The 21,446-nt window shown below is 39.3% G+C and overlaps 1 protein-coding gene and 1 pseudogene across 2 annotated transcripts in view; both read left to right on the top strand.

Annotated features, from left to right (window-relative positions):
- The window catches only part of CTNNAL1 (catenin alpha like 1), a 70,976-nt gene that overhangs the window by 12,340 nt on the left and 37,190 nt on the right, over window positions 1-21,446 (top strand). For both annotated transcript variants that reach the window (XR_010148885.1, XM_001143522.7), the window contains exons 2-6: window positions 1,981-2,170; window positions 8,463-8,650; window positions 10,440-10,559; window positions 16,856-16,945; window positions 17,981-18,151. Coding sequence is in view for 1 of the 2 variants with exons in the window: in XM_001143522.7 (XP_001143522.2) it covers window positions 1,981-2,170; window positions 8,463-8,650; window positions 10,440-10,559; window positions 16,856-16,945; window positions 17,981-18,151 (759 nt within the window). In the remaining variant the exon portion in view is untranslated. The remainder of the gene's footprint in view (window positions 1-1,980; window positions 2,171-8,462; window positions 8,651-10,439; window positions 10,560-16,855; window positions 16,946-17,980; window positions 18,152-21,446) is intronic.
- Window positions 8,713-8,873, top strand: LOC112204471 (5.8S ribosomal RNA; annotated as a pseudogene).

The following is a 21,446-nucleotide window of genomic DNA, read 5'->3' on the forward strand; positions in this document are numbered from 1 at the left end:
GTTTAAAGACCCTTAAGTATCTTCCTGTAATACATAGAATAAAATATAAGTTCTTTTTTTTTGGAGATGGAGTCTCATACTGTCACCCGGGCTGGAGTGCAGTGGTGCAATCTCGGCTCACTGCAACATCCACCTCCTGGGTTCAAGCGATTCTCCTGCCTCAGCCTCCCAAGTAGCTGGGATTACAGGCATGTGCCACCACACTCGGCTAATTTTTTTTTTTTTTTTTTTGTATTTTTAGTACAGATGGGGTTTCACTATGTTGGCCAGGCTGGTCTCGAACTCCTGACCTTGTGATCCGCCCGCCTCTGCCTCCCAAAGTGCTGGGATTACAGGCATGAGCCACCGCACCCAGCCAATATAAATTCTTTATTCCAATTCCAGAACCCTTTATTCCACGCTGGTCCCTGCCCATCCCATCTCTTGGATATTGGTTTTAACTTGCCCCCGACCCACTATCCTTTAGCCACTTCCAACTTCACCTCATTCCTTGAACAGGAGAGGCTCATTCCTAAGGGCTTTTTTTTTTTTTTCCTCCACTGTTTCTTCTCCTAGAATGCTCTTTATCCTTTGATGTTTGCTGGTTTGACTACTTTGCTATCATTTAGATCTCAGCTTAAATATCGCTTCCTCTTAGAAGGAAGACCAATCAATTTCATGTAGCTACACAGATACTTTATATCACACTATCCTAACATTTTGTACATAACAGTTATATTAAAGTTTATTTTTTGTTTACCTATTTATGTGATTATTAGTTCTCCCCCACTCCTTCACTAGAATGTAAGCCCCATGGGAATGTGGGCTTTTCTTTCTTGTTGATTGTTATTTCAGGTTTGCCTAGAATTTTATTTGGGATATGATAGTGTGCAACAAATATATTTTGTGTAACTGAATTATTGCTATTCTACCATACTGTAAACCTAATGGGGGTGGGATTGTCTTAGTCTCATTCACTGATACATCCTTAGGAACTGGCATATAGTAGATATTCAAAATTTGATGAAAAGCAATATTGTAGTTGAGGAAATTTAGAGATTAAATTTCCCTAGACCACTTAGCAAGTAATCGCTGAGCCAAGACTTAAACCTAGGTCTATTAATTCTAAATTATTAATACCTAAACATACATACAAAGTGCTTGGCACATAGTAGTTGTACAAAGAGTAGAAGTGATTCTCTTCCCCTTCTTGTAATTCTCTTCCCCTTCTTTTAATACTAGTATATGTACATTGAGCAATAGTTGGGAATCTATGTTTTTCATACAACATTTCTTTAATAAATATTCTTAGATGTCAGCATAGTTCATGTACTAGTTTCCTAAGATATTTTGAAGAATTATGTTTGTTTCAGTGAGCTGAAGTTGTCACCTTTTGTATTTTATTTCAGGGCCTGGGATCAAGTGTTAAAACTCTCGGTATTTCGTTTATTTTGAGTCGGATGCAACAAAACTTAGCAAAATGTGAAATATAGATTACAATGCTCATTCTAAAGTATCTAGTTAATTTGGTAAACATGTATGGCACAAGTACTATTTTGTACAGCCTGTGCTCCATGGTAGGCAACGGAGTGGAATGGAGAGGAAGAAGAGCTGTTTCTACTGTCATAGCATCTGAAGTCGTAGTAGAGGAAACTAGACCTGAAGTACTTTGGCTTTCTGAATGTAATGATCTATCCGCTTCTACTTTTCTCCTTAAGATTTGTTGAAAGATCTGGAGGGCCTCTGGAACTGTATGCCCCAGATAAACTGCATGCCCCAGATAACTGCCCTCAGGTGAACTTGGAGTTGTAATTAATGGAAACATTGTCTTAAGGAATGATGCAGGATACTTTGCTGGTTGTCTCTGTTGAAGCATCTCTAACTATTGATTTAGTCTATTGAGCTATCCAGTATGCCAGGCTTCATTTTCTTTGACTTTGTGATACAGCTTAAAAAAAAAAAGGTATTGAGATAAAAGTTGCTTTTATCTTTTATTTTTAGATCACCACACTTATTAATCATAAAGATAATACCAAAAAGTCTGATAAAACTCTGCAAGCAATTCAGCGTGTAGGACAAGCTGTCAACTTGGCAGTTGGAAGATTTGTTAAAGTAGGAGAAGCTATAGCCAATGAAAACTGGGATTTGAAAGAAGAAATAAATATTGCTTGTATTGAAGCTAAACAAGCAGGTAGGTGGATATTGATTTTGAAGACTATTCATACCACTTTTATTGCTTTGGTTATGATGAAAAATTATTGTTTTATTTGGAATAAAGATATACAGCTCTTTGATTATGTCTGCCTCAAATATTAAAGGCCTGGATTAGCTTCCGTGAATACTGCACTTCGTTTGGATCAAGTCCTAAATCTGAAACATAGGACTCCTTCACTGGTCAGAGTTAGTGATCGGCCATCCTCATCAGCCATTGAGATGTGAGAGAGATAGACAAGTGGGAGCTGTGGCCTCTATTCTCTAAGAACATATTAGTCTACTTTCCATGACATAGGAAATAGAAATAAGCATTAGTATCCATTAGTATTCTACAGCAAACAAATCATAGTGACTTCAAACTTCATGATGGTTCACAGTTCTCTATAGATGGTAGCACAGAAGCCTTTGAGAACCTAGAGTGTTTTGAGGACTGCAGCTTTGTTGAAGTATCATTTATCCATTAATTTTTTCAATAAATATTCACTGAATGCTGGTGATATACCAGACATTCTTTTAGGCCATAGGGAGATAGGCATGGACAAATCAGTCCAAAATCTGCCATCTTGGGCCTTGCATTCTGCTGAGGGAGACAGATCATAAATGAATATATATGTAATGTCAGGTGGTGATCGTTACCATGTTAAAAAAAAAAAAGCAAGGTAAGAGTTAGGAGAACAATGAAGGTGCTGTTTTAGAGAGGGCAGGGTTTTTAAACTTTGGTGCTACTGACATCTTGGGCTGGATACTTCTCTGTTGTGGGAGGTTGACCTGTACATTGTAGGATGTTTATCAGCATCACTAGCTTCCACCTACTAGATGCTGGAAGGTCCCCTCTCCTTCCATGGGACAACCAGAAATAGCTCTAGACATTGCCAAATGTCCCGTGAGGGGTAAAAATGGCCCCCAGTTGAGGACTCCTGGGATAGGGAATTAGGAAGACCCGCTAAGGAAGGAACATTAGAGCAGAGACTGCAATGGAATGAAGGCCTGAGCTATGTGGATACTTGGGGGAAGGGCATTCCTGGCAAGGAGAAAGTGAGAATAGGCAAGGACTGGAATTTTGGACTATGTTCTAAGTGGAATGAGGGATTAGTGGGAAATTTTGTGCTGGGCAGTGACATGATCTCATTTGTATTTTTAAAAGGGTAACTGGTGGCTCCTGTATAGAAAATACATTTTAGGGGGTGTGAGGATGGATTCAGAGAAACCAGTTAGGAGGTTGTCACAGTGGTCCAGGTGATAGATGATGGTGACTTAGACTAGACCATAGCATTTGAGGTGGTGAAAGGTGGCTTTGTTTCAATATATTGCCAGGGTGGAGCTTATAGGATTGGCTGATGGTTTGGATGTGATAGAAGAGCCAGGGATAACTCCAAGATTTGGGATATGAACAGCTAGGCAAATGGTGGTGCCATCTACTGAGATGAGGAACTCTGAGGGAGGAGCAGGTCATCAGCAGGAGGAGAGTGATTGCGATAAAACCAAGTAAATGTAGAGGGGTGGACAAGATCATACACGGTCCTGTATGTTATGTGGATGATTTCAACTATTATTCCATACTAGGAGTCATTGAGAAATTTTGAGCCAGATGAAAGACATATTGTTTTGTGTTATTTTGTTTTGTTTTGTTTTTTCAAAACAAGAACATTTCACAGATGTTTTGTGTTAAATAGAAGTCTTTCTGTTAGTGTGGAGGAAGTGAACGAATGAGGACAGCCTGAGAGAAGGTTGAGACTGAAGGCAGGGTGATTAGGGAAGCTTTTGTGGTAAAACCAGCTAGGCCAAGTCAGTGTAATAGGGCTGTAAAGAGCAGGAAGAGTACACAAAATACTCATTAAGGTGGTTGAATAGGTAAAAGTAGATTGTTAACTAAAGGAAAGGGAAGACCCTGGGTTGACTTTTGGATTTCTAGCCATTCACTGGGACAGAGAATAGGTTTTATGTGGGAAGCAGGGGGGGATATCCTTATTCTATTCATAATTTATATTTTTCCTACTTTAGAAAAGGATTTGAAAGCACTTACAATAAAAGACATGTTCAATAAACTTATTAAAATAGGATGTGAAAATAAATAAACCAGAAACTTTGGCAAACATTATTATTTTAATTAAGCATGAAATTTATCTTTGTACTTCCTGGAAGGCAAGACAAAAATGTGGGAAACAAAGGGTTATATAATCTCATTGTTTGTTGAAAGGAAGCAAACCAGCTTGTAAGAGGAGAGACTTTTTTTCCTGACACTAAATTATTGTGTGGGTGCTTATGAAACAGACATTACATAATGGACAATTCAACAGAAAATGTAGAGATGGTCTTCATATTACTGTTTCTTTTTGCAAGAAAGCTTTGTGGTTTAGAAAAAAAAGAAATAAAAAAATGGCTGTTTCTTTTAACAACCATTGATTAAAGCAGGAGTACAGTATTTTTAAACAAAAGGACAACCTGAGTCCTGTGCTCCTTGTTGGCTTTGTAGCATGTCATTGTGCTCAGTGTAAGGTGAGAGAGGAGGACGTGGTACACTGACACGAGTACCATACGCCCAGGCAGCTCCATAAACGGAGTATTTTGGAAGCTGTCAGGTTTCATGGGCTCCACATGTCATCTTCCTCCTAGTGTCACTCAGGTAAGAGTATGAGAATGATGCCTTCTGGAGTTGTAAAATATAGAAGCCTTTTTTTCTCTTAACACATACAAATTTAAGACTTCATTAAATCACTCCTGTAATGTTTCTAGCCCACTCAACCCCTACGAATCATTTTCTTTTTTTGACAACAGCGTTCATTTGAGGGAACTAATATAAAGTAGTAGATAAAAAACTGGAGCTGGCTGGGTGCAGTTGCTCACACCTGTAATCCCAACACTTGGAGGCCAAGGCGGGTGGATCGCTTGAGCTGTGTTTGAGACCAACCTGGGCAACATAATGAGTCCCTGTCTCTACAAAACATAAGAAAAAAAAATAGCCAGGTGTGGTGGTGCGTGCCTCCAGTCCCAGCTACTTGGGAGGCTGAGATGGGAGGATTTTTTGAGCCCAAGGAGGTTGAGGTTGCAGTGAGCAGTGATGGTGCCACTGCACTCCAGCCTGGGAGATGACAGAGAGAGACCCTGTCTCAAAAAAAAAAAAACACTGAAGTCTTAGAGTCAGATTGCCTAGACTTTAATCCTAGTGCTTCTACTTGCAAGCAGGGTATATTGGGCAATCTATTAAACATTTCTAAACCTCAGTGTTCTCATCTATAAAATGAGACTGTTAGGGTTTATAGAGGTGTTTTGATATAATGCATCTATCATTTCACACATAGTAAGTGCTCAATAAATATTAGTTGTTATTATTATAATTAATTTTTATTCTTACTTCCCTGTGTTGAACTCTTACATTGTATTGTTGCTTTTTACTTGGCTACCAGGCAAGGTTTATATTTATGTTTTATATGGAAGTTCAACAAATATTTGTGTTTGATTGACCTTGGGTTTTCCTATTAAGACACAGCACTAGTAATGACATATAATAAATTAAAAATGATACCCGTGAAGCTGTAAGACAGCTTTGTTACTTTTTTAGGGAACTGATTTCTGAACAGTTTACACTTTGAACAACTTTATAATGTTAAGAAAGCATTTGACCATGTTGGTGGAGCCAACCAAATGTTACTGTCCCACGTACTTATGAGTTAAATGCCTGGGGTCTAGTCAGAAAAAGGAAAGGTTGAATAATGCCATACGTGCAGGCTTATATGTCATATCCTTTGTGGTTGAGAGGTGTAGAAAAAAATTAACATTTTCCAGAGGATCAGAGGAAACATTTTTATCCTTTTAGCTATTAATGATAGGATGCAAACTGATACTTTTCCTCCTGCCCTTTCTGTATGCCTTAAGGTTAATTCTAAGCACTTTTGTTCTCTGTTCTTTGCTATGAAAACTCTGTATTAGCTACCTATTTCTGTGTAACAAATTAACCCAAACTTAGCAACTTAAAACCGCAAACATTTACTATCTCAGTTTTTGAGAGGGCACCAATCAGGGAGTGGCTTCACTGGGTGGCTCAGGGTCAGTGTGTCTCATGAGGTAGCGGTCAGTGTGTTGACCAGGCCTCTGTTACCTGGAAGCTTGAGTGCACTGCAGGTCTGCTTCCAGCCTCCCTCTCATGGTTGTTGGCAGGCTTCACTTCCTTGCTGGCTGTTGGCTGGAGGCCTCACTTCCTCTCCACGTAGGTATCTGTGTAGTAAGGGCTGCTTATGACATGGCAACTGGCTTCTCTCAGAGAGAGAGAGCAACCCAGACAGCTGCCTCAGTTATTTTAGAACCTAAGCTTGGGAGTGACATGCCACCACTTCCACCATACCAACCCTGGTATGATGTGGGAGGGGACAGACAGTACAAGGTTGTGAATAACAGTAGGTGGGGATCATGGGGAGCGATCTTGAAGGCTGGCTACCACAGAATTCCTCTATCTGTAGAGCTTCAGCTATTGTCATTATACAGAAGACATCCAAGTCTGCATTACCAGCCCATGTCTTGCGGCTTATCTTTGGTATATTCCTGTGTTATTTCAGACTCCTGTTGTCTGACAGTAAAATTATCATCTCTCTTCCAATGCCCTTCGATTTTCTTTAAGCAACTTAGGTTTACAACTTTGAGGCCATTTTTTCACTCGTTCTTTCCTTCTTATCATCGGTCAGGTACTAATTTTATGTTTTCTTAGTGTCTCCCAAATCATCTTCTTAATGTTCCTATGGCTGCTGTACTAGTAAGGTCCCTACTATTTCACACCCACAATTGATACAATAGCCTGGCTCTAAGTCTTTCCTTTCCATTCTATTTTATGTACTCCTACTAGACTGATCTTTCTTTTTTTTTTTTTGAGACCAAGTCTCACTCTGTCACCCAGGCTGGAGTGCAGTGGCGCCATCTCAGCTGACTGCAACCTCCGCTTCCCAGGTCCAAGCGATTCTCTGCCTCAGCCTCCTGAGTAGCTGGGATTACAGGCCCCTGCCACCACACCTGGCTAATTTTTGTATTTTTTTAGTAGAGACCAAGTTTCGCCATGTTGGCCAGGCTTGTCTTGAACTCCTGACCTCAGGTGATCCACCCGCCTCGGCCTCCTAAAGTGCTAGGATTACAGGTGTGAGCCACTGTGCCTGCCAGACTGATCTTTCCAAACCTTGACTTATACTTCACCCTGTGGCCTCTCCATTAAGATTCCAGTACTTTTTACTCAAGATCCTTAGCCTATGAGCTGACACATTATTGTGTATATGTAATAGAATTGACAGGAGGGCTTTTGTAAGAAAATCAATCCATTAGGCACACAGGTATATTTAGGACTTTAAAAAATGATCTTGAACACTATAAGTTGGTTAAAGGTTTATTATTTTAAAAATCTTTTTAACAGTATGGAGGTTTGAAGAATATTGTCGCCTTGTATTATAATACAAGAATACTTGGATTGTTTTATTAGTAGATAATTACCATTACAGAAATCAAAAGTTTTGATAGCAACAGTGAAGAAGATAATTTTTCTAGAGGGTTGGGAGTTCAATTAATAGAATGGTTTATGCTGGGCATCATAAGAAGTTTATATAAATTCAAACTGCCGCCTAAATGAGGGCCAGCCTGTGGTTTGAATTCTCAGGAGGGAGGCTTTTGTTTTGTTTACTTTCCCCACTCAAAGTCCAGGCTGACTGACAGACAAACTTCCTTATTGTTTCTTTTTGCCTATTGACAGTTCTTTCCGGGCCCCCATTATATTGAAGATGTCATCCTTTGGGGCCTAAAGCCCTGTCTTTTTTCTCTCTCTGAGGATCCATGAAAACCCAAGGGTGAAAACCCAAGGCCGTTCAGCCTGTGGAGATTGGCAGTGACCCCTGACTTCTCCCCGGCCTCGCCCCAGCCCAAGCCTTGGCACCTGCTTACTGCTCGGGTTTTAGGGTATTCTTTGGTTTTTGACTCATGGGATTTCTCTTACTGTCTTGTAGGGCAGGAGGCTTTTAGATTGTGTAGTTTGCATTACCACTGGAAACAAAAATTATGATGTTTTTCAAACTGGGTGAGGGCAAAATTTGTCACAGTTCTTAAAAGTGTGCTATTATTTTCTGGTTAGAAAGCTTCGTATGGTAATCCCTACAATCGTCAAGGTGAAACCGTTTCTTGTTCCTGAAGTAAGACTCCAAAGCTGAGCTTCTCCTCATTGTGCCTTACCTTCAAGGTTAGAGAGAAGTCTAGATTTTAATTTGTATGCCCGTTTAACTTTCTCCCCTCGTCTTTCTTGTTAGGAGAAACAATTGCAGCACTTACAGACATAACCAACTTGAACCATCTGGAATCTGATGGGCAGATCACAATTTTTACAGACAAAACAGGAGTGATAAAGGCTGCAAGATTACTTCTTTCTTCAGTGACAAAGGTGTTGTTGCTGGCAGACCGAGTAGTCATTAAACAGATAATAACATCAAGAAATAAGGTACTTACCTTTCTGATGTTGCTGTATTTTTGTCTTTCTGTGTTGTTCAAAGTGCTTTTTATGACTCTTAGTGGTGGATTACTCTGCTCGTGTGTCGATGAAGAATGCAGCTAGCTGTGGGAATTAATGTGCATTGCAGGATACATTGACACACTGATCATCTATACGTTGAATGCACTTGTGGCCCTGGGTTCCTCCCGGGGCTATGCGTGTCTGAGCGTTGCTTAAAAAAAAAAAAAAAAAAAAAAAAAGTTCTTTTTAGGTTAATTGTAAGTAATTTGGCAATGCTTGTCTATTATAATTGTTTATAACTCTGTCTGTAGTTTAAAAGTAGTGTTTCTTCTATATGTGCAATTCTTAAATGATGGGTATGCTGTGCCTAAACTTTTGAATGCAAGTAATGTCTCCTCTTAGAGAATCATTATCCACTTGTTGAGGCTTATTGGTAAAAGCTTTAAATGTGTACAACATTTGGAAAGAAAAGGTGAGCACCATGATAATGTATGTAGCAGAAACCTAGTTGATAAAAATACTGAATTCTTCTGTACTTTTTTTCCCTCCCAAATCAGAGACTAACAATATATAACTTAAGACACAGTTAAATCAGTGGAAATGATAATTATCCACAGCTACAAAATTTCTGTACTCAGAGTCCCTAAATGTACTGAATAATCTCAAAACTCACAGAACAGATTTAAACTCTTCCAGTCCAGAAGTTAATCTCTCAGATGATGGTCATGCTCCATGATCATCTGGGAATCCAGGGTATGTACGATCACTTCTTGCTTTGGATAATTCCCTAGGCAGAGAGGAGAGCAGTTGGCCAGGGAAGGAGTTGTCCTAGAGGATTTGAGGATAAAACCACTTGATAAGTGTTGAATGAATCAGAAATTGGAGAGGTGGATCTGGCAGCGCTGGAGAAATACAAACAACCTTCCCCTCTTTGAAAGATGGAGGTTCTCACAGTGGTGGCAATGTGCCTTATCTGTGTTAGTCGCCTGAACTTCCTGAGCTGCCAGGGCAGATTAACATGCCAAATATTCATCATATTCTCAGGAAAAATAAGTAAACAGAGGATATCTGTGTTTTTTTTAACTTATCTTGTTGCAACTAAAATAATCTAATAATGTTATTTTAAAGAAAAGTATTTGAAAATATGTTTCACATCTATTTACTTTGTTTCTTACATCAAGAAAACACATAACATTTTAGTCACTGGCTCTACCAGATTCACACACTCTTTATTCACCCCTGATGGCCCATTCCTGACTGAGCCAGACTAATTTTCCTACTCTTAAAGTCCCACACTTCCCTTTCGACTCTATACTCTGCAGATGATGAGGTTCCTTCTGCTTTCCTGAGAATGTTAGGGTTCCTGTCATCCTGGTTCACTGAACCTTAAAGCTTGTGTGTGCTGACTTTCATCCTCACCCCTTCCCAGTTCTCTGAAGATTTGATTACTGTGGTCCTGCCCATTCCCACCTTTTAGACTTGGCTACATAAATGATCCCTTCCTTTGTATATGTAGTCATTTCTTTTATTCTTTTTCCTTTTCCTTTTCAAGTAACTCAAAATCTCATCATATAAACAAATCATTCCCCTAATAATTCTGTGCCTTGAATCTACTTCTACTTCTCTGAGCATCCCCTTCTGTGTCTTCTATCTGGCTCCTCCTTCTCAGCTTTCACCTAGAATTCAGAATTTTCCTTTTTTTCTCTCTACTCAGCCTTGACAATCTCAGTCTTTTGCGTAGCTATCACCAAATAATGAAATATTATCTGTTTTGCAGGTTCTCGCAACTATGGAAAGACTAGAGAAAGTGAATAGCTTTCAAGAGTTTGTCCAAATATTCAGTCAATTTGGAAATGAAATGGTGGAGTTTGCACATCTGAGTGGAGATAGACAAAATGTATGTATTCATCACATTTTACAATCTTCAGATAAATACATACTTTTTAGTTTGGTTGGAGGTATGATCTTTAGGATTGTTTGGACTGGTTTCTTTGCTTATTAAGTCTATAGCCTTGGTCTTGAAAGCCTTTCATAGATAAACCAGGATAAAGTAAGTAGATCTATATGTCTTTTTTTGTACATTTATAACAGTTAATTTTGTTCCCACCTCACACACTGGGAAAGGTCATACTTGCTATCAGGGCTCAACTCAAGTACTTCTTCCTTTTATTTGGTTACTTTCTCTTTTATGAAGCTTTCCATTTGATTCCTCTACTAGGGCTCAGGCACATAAAATTGAGTCATCATATGTATTCTTATAGTATCTTGTTAGATATTTGTTATTCTTACCGTATTAGATTAATAGTAATAACCAAAGCCATTATTTATTTGCACTGCCTATGTGTTAGGTACTTAATATACATGATCTCATTTAATTTTCAAAACATCCCTATGAGGTAGGTATTGTTAACTACTGTTTTACATATAGGGAAACTGAACCTGAGACAAGGATAAACTTTCCCAAGGTCACTATGCTAGCAGAGCGAACTCAGTTATATCTGATTCTAAAGCTTGTAGTTCTCAAACTACAACATGATATTTGTTTTTTATTTTATTTTATTTTATTTTATTTTTTCTGAGATGGAGTCTCTCTCTGTCACCCAGGCTGGAGTGCAGTGTCGTGATCACGTCTCACTGCAACCTCCACCTCGTGGGTTCAAGTGATTCTCATGCCTCAGCCTCCCAAGTAGCTGGGACTACAGGCATGCACCACCACACCCAGCTAACTTGTTGTATTTTTAGTAGAGACAGGGTTTCACCATGTTGGCCAGGCTGGTCTCGAACTCCTAATCTCAGGTGATCCGCCCGCCTCAGCCTCCCAAAGTGCTGGGATTACAGGCGTGAATCACCATGCCCAGCCAATATTAGTTCCTTATGGATCTTTTCCCCAATTCAGACAGTAAGCTCCTCAGTTTTGGGAGATGGAAGATCATATTATGTCTAGGATTGACTTTTCCTTGTTGGAGTATTTGTGTAGGAGTCTGTCTTGTTGGCAGGTTAAATATATATAATAATTGACCATTTCTTGGGATGGTTCTGGGTGTAGTCCCATAGGCTAGTCTCTCAGTTTTTGATATGAACTTTCCCAGTTGCAGCTGGAGTTGAAAAATGGGTATTGGTCTGGCAAGTGGCAGGCTAAATAATGGCATTGGTTTGTAATACCAATGGTGTTTCTATAGGCAGGTACCTTGTTGTTTCATTTTCTGTCTGCCGTTATTGTTCTTTATAAAACAAATTTTCTTTCTTTTCCTTCTCTTTCTCTTAATCTTCCTTCTTCTCCTCATTCTCCCCAATGATAATTATTAGCCTGAGTATTTTTATAATAATAATAGCTTATAATCTAGCATTTTCTTGATCACTTGAGCAAGCGTGGCATGAGTCATAGGTTCTAAAGCTGCCATCCTTCAGTTACACTTCCTACAGGGTCCTCTTCAGCTTCTGGACATAACTGAAAAACTTTCACCATCATTTTGATTTGTAGTTAGAAATTTGGCATGGAGAACATTTTATTTTTCTCAATTCTTGTAATATTGTGATCCAACATTTAAAAACTTCTGGCTGAAGAGGTATCTATTTTTAACAATTTAGCTCATTAAATGTGGGACCCCTGAAACTTACTGGCAGCCTTTTTATCATCTGTGTTTGATAAGTGCTACTCCTGGGTCATTTTTTTGGAATATGCATCCAGGGTTCAAATGCTTTCTCCTTTAGAATAGTCAGAATATCCTGCAAAGAGCTATAGGTCAGGTGCATTCTCAGTTTTCTCAGCAAATATTCATCAGCTGCTTACTGTTAACCAAATACTACACTAGGTGTTGAGGATTCAACAGTAAATAAAAGTGACAAAAACCTCTGCACTCATGGAGCTTATGTTTTAGTAGGGGTGGGAGGAGATAGACAATAAAACAGAAACATGCATGGTGTGTTCAAAGAACACGAAGGCCAGTGGATGGATCAAAGTGAGCAAACGGGAAGGGTAATAAGATGAAATCAGAGAGGTAGTGGGCAGGCCAAACTGTGTAAGGACTTTGGCTTTAAGTAAAATGGGGAGCCATTGGAGGTTTTGAGTAGGAGAATGACGTTTTCTGACTTAGATTTTAACAGTATCACTCTAGCTGCCATGTTGAGAATAGTTTGCGTGGAGACAAGGGCAGAGGCAGGGAGACCACTCAAGAGGCTATTACAGTAATCTATTGAGAGATGATGGTGACCTGGACCAAGGTGGTAGAAAGTGGCAGTGGTGAGGCTGGGCATGGTGGCTCATGCCTGTAGTCCCAGCACTTTGGGAGGCTGAGGTGGGTGGATCACCTGAGGTCAGGAGTTTGAGACCAGCCTGGCCAACATGATGAAACCCCATCTCTTCTAAAAATACAGAAATTAGCTGGGTGTGGTGGCACATGCCTGTAATCCCAGCTACTCAGGAGGCTGAGGCACAAGAATTGCTTGAGCCCGGGAAGCAGAGGCTGCAGTGAGCTGAGATCATGCCACTGCGCTCCAGCCTGGGCAAGGAAGGGAGACTGTCTCAAAAGGAAAAGAAAGTGGCAGTGGTGACTCCTATTCAACATAGTGTTGGAAGTTCTGGCCAGGGCAATTAGGCAGGAGAAGGAAATAAAGGGTGTTCAGTTAGGAAAAGAGGAAGTCAAATTGTCCCTGTTTGCAGATGACATGATTGTATATCTAGAAAACCCCATTGTCTCAGCCCAAAATCTCCTTAAGCTGATAAGCAACTTCAGCAAAGCCTCAGGATACGAAATCAATGTACAAAAATCACAAGCATTCTTATACACCAATAACAGACAAACAGAGAGCCAAATCATGAGTGAACTCCCATTCACAATTGCTTCAAAGAGAATAAAATACTTAGGAATCCAACTACAAGGGACGTGAAGGACCTCTTCAAGGAGAACTACAAACCACTGCTCAATGAAATAAAAGAGGATACAAACAAATGGAAGAACATTCCATGCTCATGGGTAGGAAGAATCAATATCTTGAAAATGGCCATACTGCCCAAGGTAATTTATAGATTCAATGCCATCTCCATCAAGGTACCAATGACTTTCTTCACAGAATTGGAAAAAACTACTTTAAAGTTCATATGGAACTAAAAAAGAGCCCGCATTGCCAAGTCAATCCTAAGCCAAAAGAACAAAGCTGGAGGCATCACAATACCTGACTTCAAACTATACTACAAGGCTACAGTAACCAAAACAGCATGGTACTGCTGCCAAAACAGAGATATAGATCAATGGAACAGAACAGAACCCTCAGAAATAATGCCGCATATCTACAACTATCTGATCTTTGACAAACCTGAGAAAAACAAGCAATGGGGAAAGGATTCCCTATTTAACAAATGGTGCTGGGAAAACTGGCTAGCCATATGTAGAAAGCTGAAACTGGATCCCTTCCTTACACCTTATACAAAAATTAATTCAAGATGGATTAAAGACTTAAATGTTAGACCTAAAACCATAAAAACCCTAGAAGAAAACCTAGGCATTACCATTCAGGACATAGGCATGGGCAAGGACTTCATGTCTAAAACACCAAAAGCAATGGCAACAAAAGCCAACATTGACAAATGGGATCTAATTAAACTAAAGAGCTTCTGCACAGTGAAAGAAACTACCATCAGAGTGAACAGGCATCCTACAGAATGGGAGAACATTTTCGCAACCTACTCGTCTGACAAAGGGCTAATATCAAGAATCTACAATGAACTCAAACAAATTTACAAGAAAAAAACAAACAACCCCATCAAAAAGTGGGCAAAGGATATGAACAGACACTTCTCAAAAGAAGACATTTATGCAGCCAAAAGACACATGAACAAATGCTTATCATCACTGGCCATCAGAGAAATGCAAATCAAAACCACAATGAGATACCATCTCACACCAGTTAGAATGGCAATCATTAAAAAGTTAGGAAACAACAGGTGCTGGAGAGGATGTGGAGAAATAGGAACACTTTTACACTGTTGGTGGGACTGTAAACTAGTTCAACCATTGTGGAAGTCAGTGTGGCGATTCCTCAGGGATCTAGAACTAGAAATACCATTTGACCCAGCCATCCCATTACTGGGTATATACCCAAAGGACTATAAATCATGCTGCTATAAAGACACATGCACACGTATGTTTATTGCGGCACTCTTCACAATAGCAAAGACTTGGAACCAACCCAAATGTCCAACAATGATAGACTGGATTAAGAAAATGTGGCACATATACACCATGGAATACTATGCAGCCATAAAAAATGATGAGTTCATGTCCTTTGTAGGGACATGGATGAAATTGGAAATCATCATTCTCAGTAAACTATCGCAAGGACAAAAAACCAAACACCGCACGTTCTCACTCATAGATGGGAATTGAACAATGAGAACACATGGACACAGGAAGGGGAATATCACACTCTGGGGACTGTTGTGGGGTGGGGGGAGGGGGGAGGGATAGCATTAGGAGATATACCTAATGCTAAAGGACGAGTTAATGGGTGCAGCACACCAGCATGTCACATGTATACATATGTAACTAACCGGCACATTGTGCACATGTACCCTAAAACTTAAAGTATAATAATAATTAAAAAAAAAAAAGAAAGTGGCAGTGGTGACAGCCTTACCCAAGTCTGGGAAAATACTTCTGGAGGTATTGGGATGCTTCACTTAGTGCTTCATGGACCATCTGGGTTTTATGGATGCCTCTGTTTTGTCCTGTGGACCAGCCCTTTCCAGGTTGAGATGCCATCTTTTTCTGTCGCTTGTTATCACCATACAGCCTATGGTGTCATATGTGGCTTGTAAGTGTCAGGTATGGCATACACACTTGATGCATTGTCAGCTAGACCCACAGGTGGTTTTGAAAGGAGTCCTGTCCAAAATGTTAAAGACAAGAGGGATGGGTGGAAATTTTATAAGCAACCTCAACCTTTATCTGATAGGTACCCATGATGGATGATACTCACATATAGGACACAGTTCTTTGGGATGTGATCTGCATTAGCTTTGGGGTTATATGCACTTTGTTGTACACTATTTGTAATTCCATCTCTATCTCTTATTAAATCTATATTGGGATGCAAGTGAGTGAGAGTGATATTATTGTGTAGGACTAACTTCTGAATCCATTCTAATTTATTCAAGCAAATTTACTTTCAAAGGCAAATCATTCTCAAACTTTAGGTTTTTCTTATTTGTAAGAAGGGGCCTTTAACCTAACTTACAAATAAAAAAGGCTAACGTGACAGGGAAAAATTTTATGTAATTCAAATTTCAATGTCCATACATAAAGTTTTCTTGGAACACAGCTGTTCTTATTTATTTGTGTATTGTCTCTGTTTGCTTTCACACTACAATGACAGAATTGAGTAGCTGTGATGGAGACCATATAGCTCAGAAGGCCTCAAATGTTTATCTGGGCTTTAATTGAAAGTATTGCCCACCTCTGATTTAGATATAATAACCAAATTATTAACAGAGTATTTTGTTGTAGATTTGATCAGCAAACTTTGGCTACCTCATGTGAATAGCACACATTCTATTGAGGGCTCTGTGAGGAGAAGCCACCCCCCACCAAAACAAATTCAATACACAGTGCTTTCTTAGGTGTTCCTTTTCAATTTTGTTGGGGAAAATTATCTACCCAAGAAACATCTTAAGAATATTTCAGAGCAGCATATTGATTAAGATTAAGACAAACGAACCCCAATTTGAGATGCATAGCAGTTAGATGGGATTAATTAGACGAGGCTCCTTAAAGAATCGACTTTTAAGTGTCTGTTTTGAAGGAAATAATAGTCAATAGATGCTCAGTAGACAATTTACTTTTAATTAAGTAAGACATAGGCTGGGTGTTTCTGGTTAGGATCCGGTGTGTGCATTTGATGTGAGAATGTCAGGTATGACAGAACACCAGAATGTCAACCATGTGCAGCCTCTACCTGTGTCTCAGTTTCTGGCTCTCTAGCCCTTACTAAGAGTAGCTTTTTCTTTCTACTCATATTGTGTTGATGTGTTTATATTGAAGCAGTGACAGTTTGTAAAACTTTATCCTGGTTTTTTTTTTTTTTTTCACTTAACAATGTTAGTGAATTCCTGAGTATTAGTGTTGAATAAATACTTTTTTAAGAAATTGGGTTGTTCACATGGTCTTAGACTCCTCCGTGATTTTATTTCATATTTAGGATTTGAAAGATGAAAAGAAAAAGGCAAAAATGGCAGCAGCTAGGGCAGTTCTTGAAAAGTGTACGATGATGCTTCTCACAGCTTCAAAGGTAAGACAATTTTGGTTTTACTGTGTAATAAATTAATAATTAGAACACCCGACTAAATGCATTTAACTTACATAATTTACATTTTAAAAAAGATCAAAGTGATAACTTAGAACACAGGCCTGAATAGTTAAATCTCAGTTATTATTTATAAGAATGCTAACTTTCTTCCCCAACTCCAAATAATAACTAATTTATGAGTCAGCTTTGATTGAACAGCTCAGCAGAACATGGTGTATTAGGTGCTATGAATTAAGGCCTGTCACATATGGTAGCTGCCTAAAGGGTTTTTCCAGTCTCATTGAGGAGCCAGCACATATGCTCTAGAAAAAGCTAGACAAGTTAAGATCTGTTAAATACAGCGGAGTAAGAAGTCAGCACTTAATTAGTTTATTCTGTAAATTCACCCTTTAATTCCTGTTTCCACTTTTAACAAAATTATCAATCAAGAGTATTTCCAAACAGCAGTTGGCCAGCAAATTGGTGCAATTCTAGAATGAATGAGTAAAATGTCTCTTTAGCAGTTTGTTTGGAATAACCTTTTCTTCTGAGAGTATTTACCCTGTGCTAGAATCAGTGAAGCCACAAAAACAGACTTCATGGAACCCACTCAGAAGACTCTATTTTGTCTAGGCCCTTGAGTTTTTCATTTACATCATTTTTTAAAAGTCAAGATGCATCCATGATCATATTTCATCTCATTTTTCTTTATTCTTTTTCATTTCTTGCGTGTGTAAGGCAACATTTAAAATAGTTTTAATCATGATGAAAAGAGATTTTTTCCTAAAACATTTTTAAGTAAACTTACTATTGAAGTATAAAGGTATAGTTTTGCACTCTGCATTTTTTATTTAACCTTGCTATCGCTTTTTACTCATCCTGCTTCCACTTTAGTGAGGAGAAGCAGCTGAGTGAGCCAGGGACCCAGGAGATTTTGGTAAAGAACCATTTTTCTTAGCATGACATGTTCTCTGTAAGATTTTTGTGCATTATGACATAAATCAAATATTAAAATAAAAAATTTCAATTGTTTTGAAGACATGTCTGAGGCATCCTAACTGCGAATCAGCCCATAAAAACAAAGAAGGAGTATTTGACCGTATGAAAGTGGCATTGGATAAGGTCATTGAAATTGTGACTGACTGTAAACCGAATGGAGAGACTGACATTTCATCTATCAGTATTTTTACTGGAATTAAGGAATTCAAGGTAAGAATAAAGAGAGTATATTTTTATTTTTCTCTTCTTATTTTATTTTAATTTTTTGAGATGGAGTCTCGCTCTGTTGCCCAGGCTGGAGTGCAGTGGTGTGATCTCGGCTCACTGCAACCTCCACCTCCTGGGTTCAAGCGATTCTTGTGCTTCAGCCTCCCAAGTAGCTGGTACTACAGGCATGTGCTACCATGCCTGGCTAATTTTTATACTTTTGGTAGAGACGGGGTTTCACCATGTTGGCCAGGCTGGTCTCACACTCCTGACTTCAGGTGATCTACCCGCCTGGGCCTCCCAAAGTGCTGGGATCACAGGCATGAGCCACTGCACTCAGTCTTTTCTTTCCATTTTAAAGGAGCATCATTATGTATAGTATCCATATTTTTGTGTAATGTTTTAGAACAGTGCTTCACAAAAGCAAATGTATCTATTTAAAGCAATGCCACTCTGTACAAACTTGTTGCTCAGTAATATTTACATTAAAGGTGTATTTACAAAGAACAGTGGTCTTTGGTTATAGTAGCTACTCTGGCTCTGTTTAGCTGTATGGTTTAGCTATAGCCTCCTGTTCAAAAGAATGTTCCGTTCCTGTTTCTTGAGCAGTGCCATATCTTTTTGAGCAGTACCATCCATAGGATGATGGTGAGCAGCAAATCATTTCTGCTAGAATTCCTGCTTTTCTCTGTGTTAGAGGGTTGATACTTTGAGACTATAGTAATAGTATTAGTAATAATTAAAATTTAAAAATCAGCAGTAATACACACTAACAGTTATTGAGTCCTTACTCTGTGCCAGCCCTTTTCTGAGTGCGTTAAATATATGAACTTATATAATCCTCAAAGAACTATTGCTATTATTTCCATTACACTGTTGAGGAGCTTGAGAAACAGAAAGGATGTTAACTTGCTGGCTACTAAGTACCAGAGTTGGGATTTGAAACTAGGCAGTGTGACTCCAGGAAGTCTGACTTCTCATCAGAAGTCATAGACATGGTGAAGATGCTTTCTGGGTAAGAGCAGTGTCTGAGTTGGGAGGGCCCTAAGAAGTCATCTAGTACAATGCCCTCCTTTAACAGATCAGAAAACTAAGGCCCTGAGAAGTTATCCAAATGCTAAAGGTTCCCACCTCTCTAACAGACAGGGCTATGATGAGAATGGCATTCTTTCCATTTTACTGCACTTTGATTTATTTATTTATTTTTGAGATGGAGTCTCACTCTTGTTTCTCGGGCTGGAGTGTGGTGGCACGATCTTGGCTCACTGCAACCTCCACCTCCTGGGTTCAAGCAATTGTCCTGCTTCAGCCTCCTGAGTAGCTGGGATTACAGGCACCCACCACCACAGCCGGCTAATTTTTGTACTTTTAATAGAGATGGGGTTTTGCCATGTTGGCCAGGCTGGTCTGGAACTCCTGACCTCAGGTGATCCGCCCACCTCGGCCTCCCAAAGTGCTGGGATTACAGGCGTGAACCACCACGCCTGGCCCTGGACTTTGATTTCTAATTGTGTGAAGGTCTAAGTAGGAACATGGGGTGAAAAGACAGTAATGGAAAGAATATCTCTTTTTGCTCTTAATAAATATTTTATTTAATCCCTACCTGCCCTTTAGGTGGATATAATTATATACTGTTTTTTTTTGTTTTTTGTCTTTTTTTTTGAGGAGGAGAGCTAGTAAGTGGTAGGACCCTTCTTTAGGCCCAGGATTCTCTAATCCCAAAGTCCATGACCTTTCACTTTACACCTCTGGGTTTGTTTATATGATGCCAGTCCTACCACTGAGTCTTCCTGAGGGGAAAGAAACTGTAGAGACCAAACCTTCTCTTAGAAATTTTATTGCTGACAGGGATCTTAGAGATTATTTTTCTAATCTTCCCTTTTTATAAATGCTGAGGGAGGAGATGTGTTGTCAAAGGATAATTAGGGAAACAAGTAAGTCAGGTGAGAGACATCTTTCACCACCTGCTGCTGCATTTCTGGTGCAGGTGAAGGAGGGGCAGTGCTCTGCCTGTGGCTGCTGCCGACAGCTCTGGCTGCTGCCCTCTCACCATCAGGCATGCTGGAGGCAGAGCTGTTATAAATAGGCTCAGTCTCACTGTCCATGATTATCTCTTTGGCATCTTGCTTTTTTTCTGATGGAGAGTATAATCTATGGAGGGAAACTGGGTACTTTGCTATATTTGGTACCATGAATATGTGGACAAATGTTATGAAACCATATCAGTAAATAGCCTCTTTAAAAAAACCCCACAAAACTCCACTAAGTTGCTGTCTAAAAACATGTATATTTTCTCTCTAAAGGGAAAATAAAAAACCTTAACATAAATGGTATGAGGCCAATATAACTGATTTTTATGTTTTAATTCTGTTTAAATTCTCAAATTTAATTCTCTTAAATTAATAAAATAAATTTAATTCTCTGAGAAGATCCCCATTGTAAATTCCATACCTTACTATTATCTGTATTCTTTCCTAGCTTAAATACAAGTTTCTGTCTACCTAGGATGGAGTGATCACCTGACACAACTTGGGCCAAGAGCAGGAGGGGAAGCAAGGACTCTCATATGGCATCTTGACTTTCCCAAACTTTGATATTTTCATGGATCATGTTAAAATGGGTCACACATAAGGATTAATTAAAATAACATTTGTGAAAGGACTTTGAAGTGTTAAACAAATGTAAGGTATCCTTATTGTGACCATAATCATGATCATTACCGCTTGTTGCCTCTTGGCCCAAGTTGTCTGTGTGACATATTTCATGGACTGTAGTGTTTTACAGGGTTGAAGTGGCATGATGCATCGTAGAAAGCTGAGAGAGAAAGACTGCACACATGAGCATGTGTTCATCACATAGTCAAGGAACTCCAAACAGGGTGGCTGAAGTGAAAGGTTGTTAGGGGGTTCAGGGGGTGAGATAGACGCTAGAGAAGTATATAAAGACAGGCCATAGAGGATTTTGTGCTATACCATAGACATTTGGGCTTGATTCTCTATAGATGGCGAGGAGCTATTAGAGGGAGGTGGCAGTATCAGATGGTTTACATTTTAGATTATACAGACCCTCTGGTAGAGGATGTTTGGGTCAGTAAGGTGCTGTTGGCGACTTTAAACAAAATGTAGGGAGACCAGTTAGGTGACTAGGAGAGTCTTTGCTGAATTAACAAAGGAAAAATGGATGCCTTCCACAGTCCTTCTCACACCCCACATCTTCCACACCATCCTTCCCTCTGGGCTCAGCACATTTCATATTTGGGTGTAACTTATCTTCCAGGACTTTGCCTAGGCATTTTCTC

Source organism: Pan troglodytes, chromosome 11 (assembly GCF_028858775.2).
Source record: "Pan troglodytes isolate AG18354 chromosome 11, NHGRI_mPanTro3-v2.0_pri, whole genome shotgun sequence".
In the NCBI taxonomy this organism is placed as follows: domain Eukaryota; kingdom Metazoa; phylum Chordata; class Mammalia; order Primates; family Hominidae; genus Pan; species Pan troglodytes.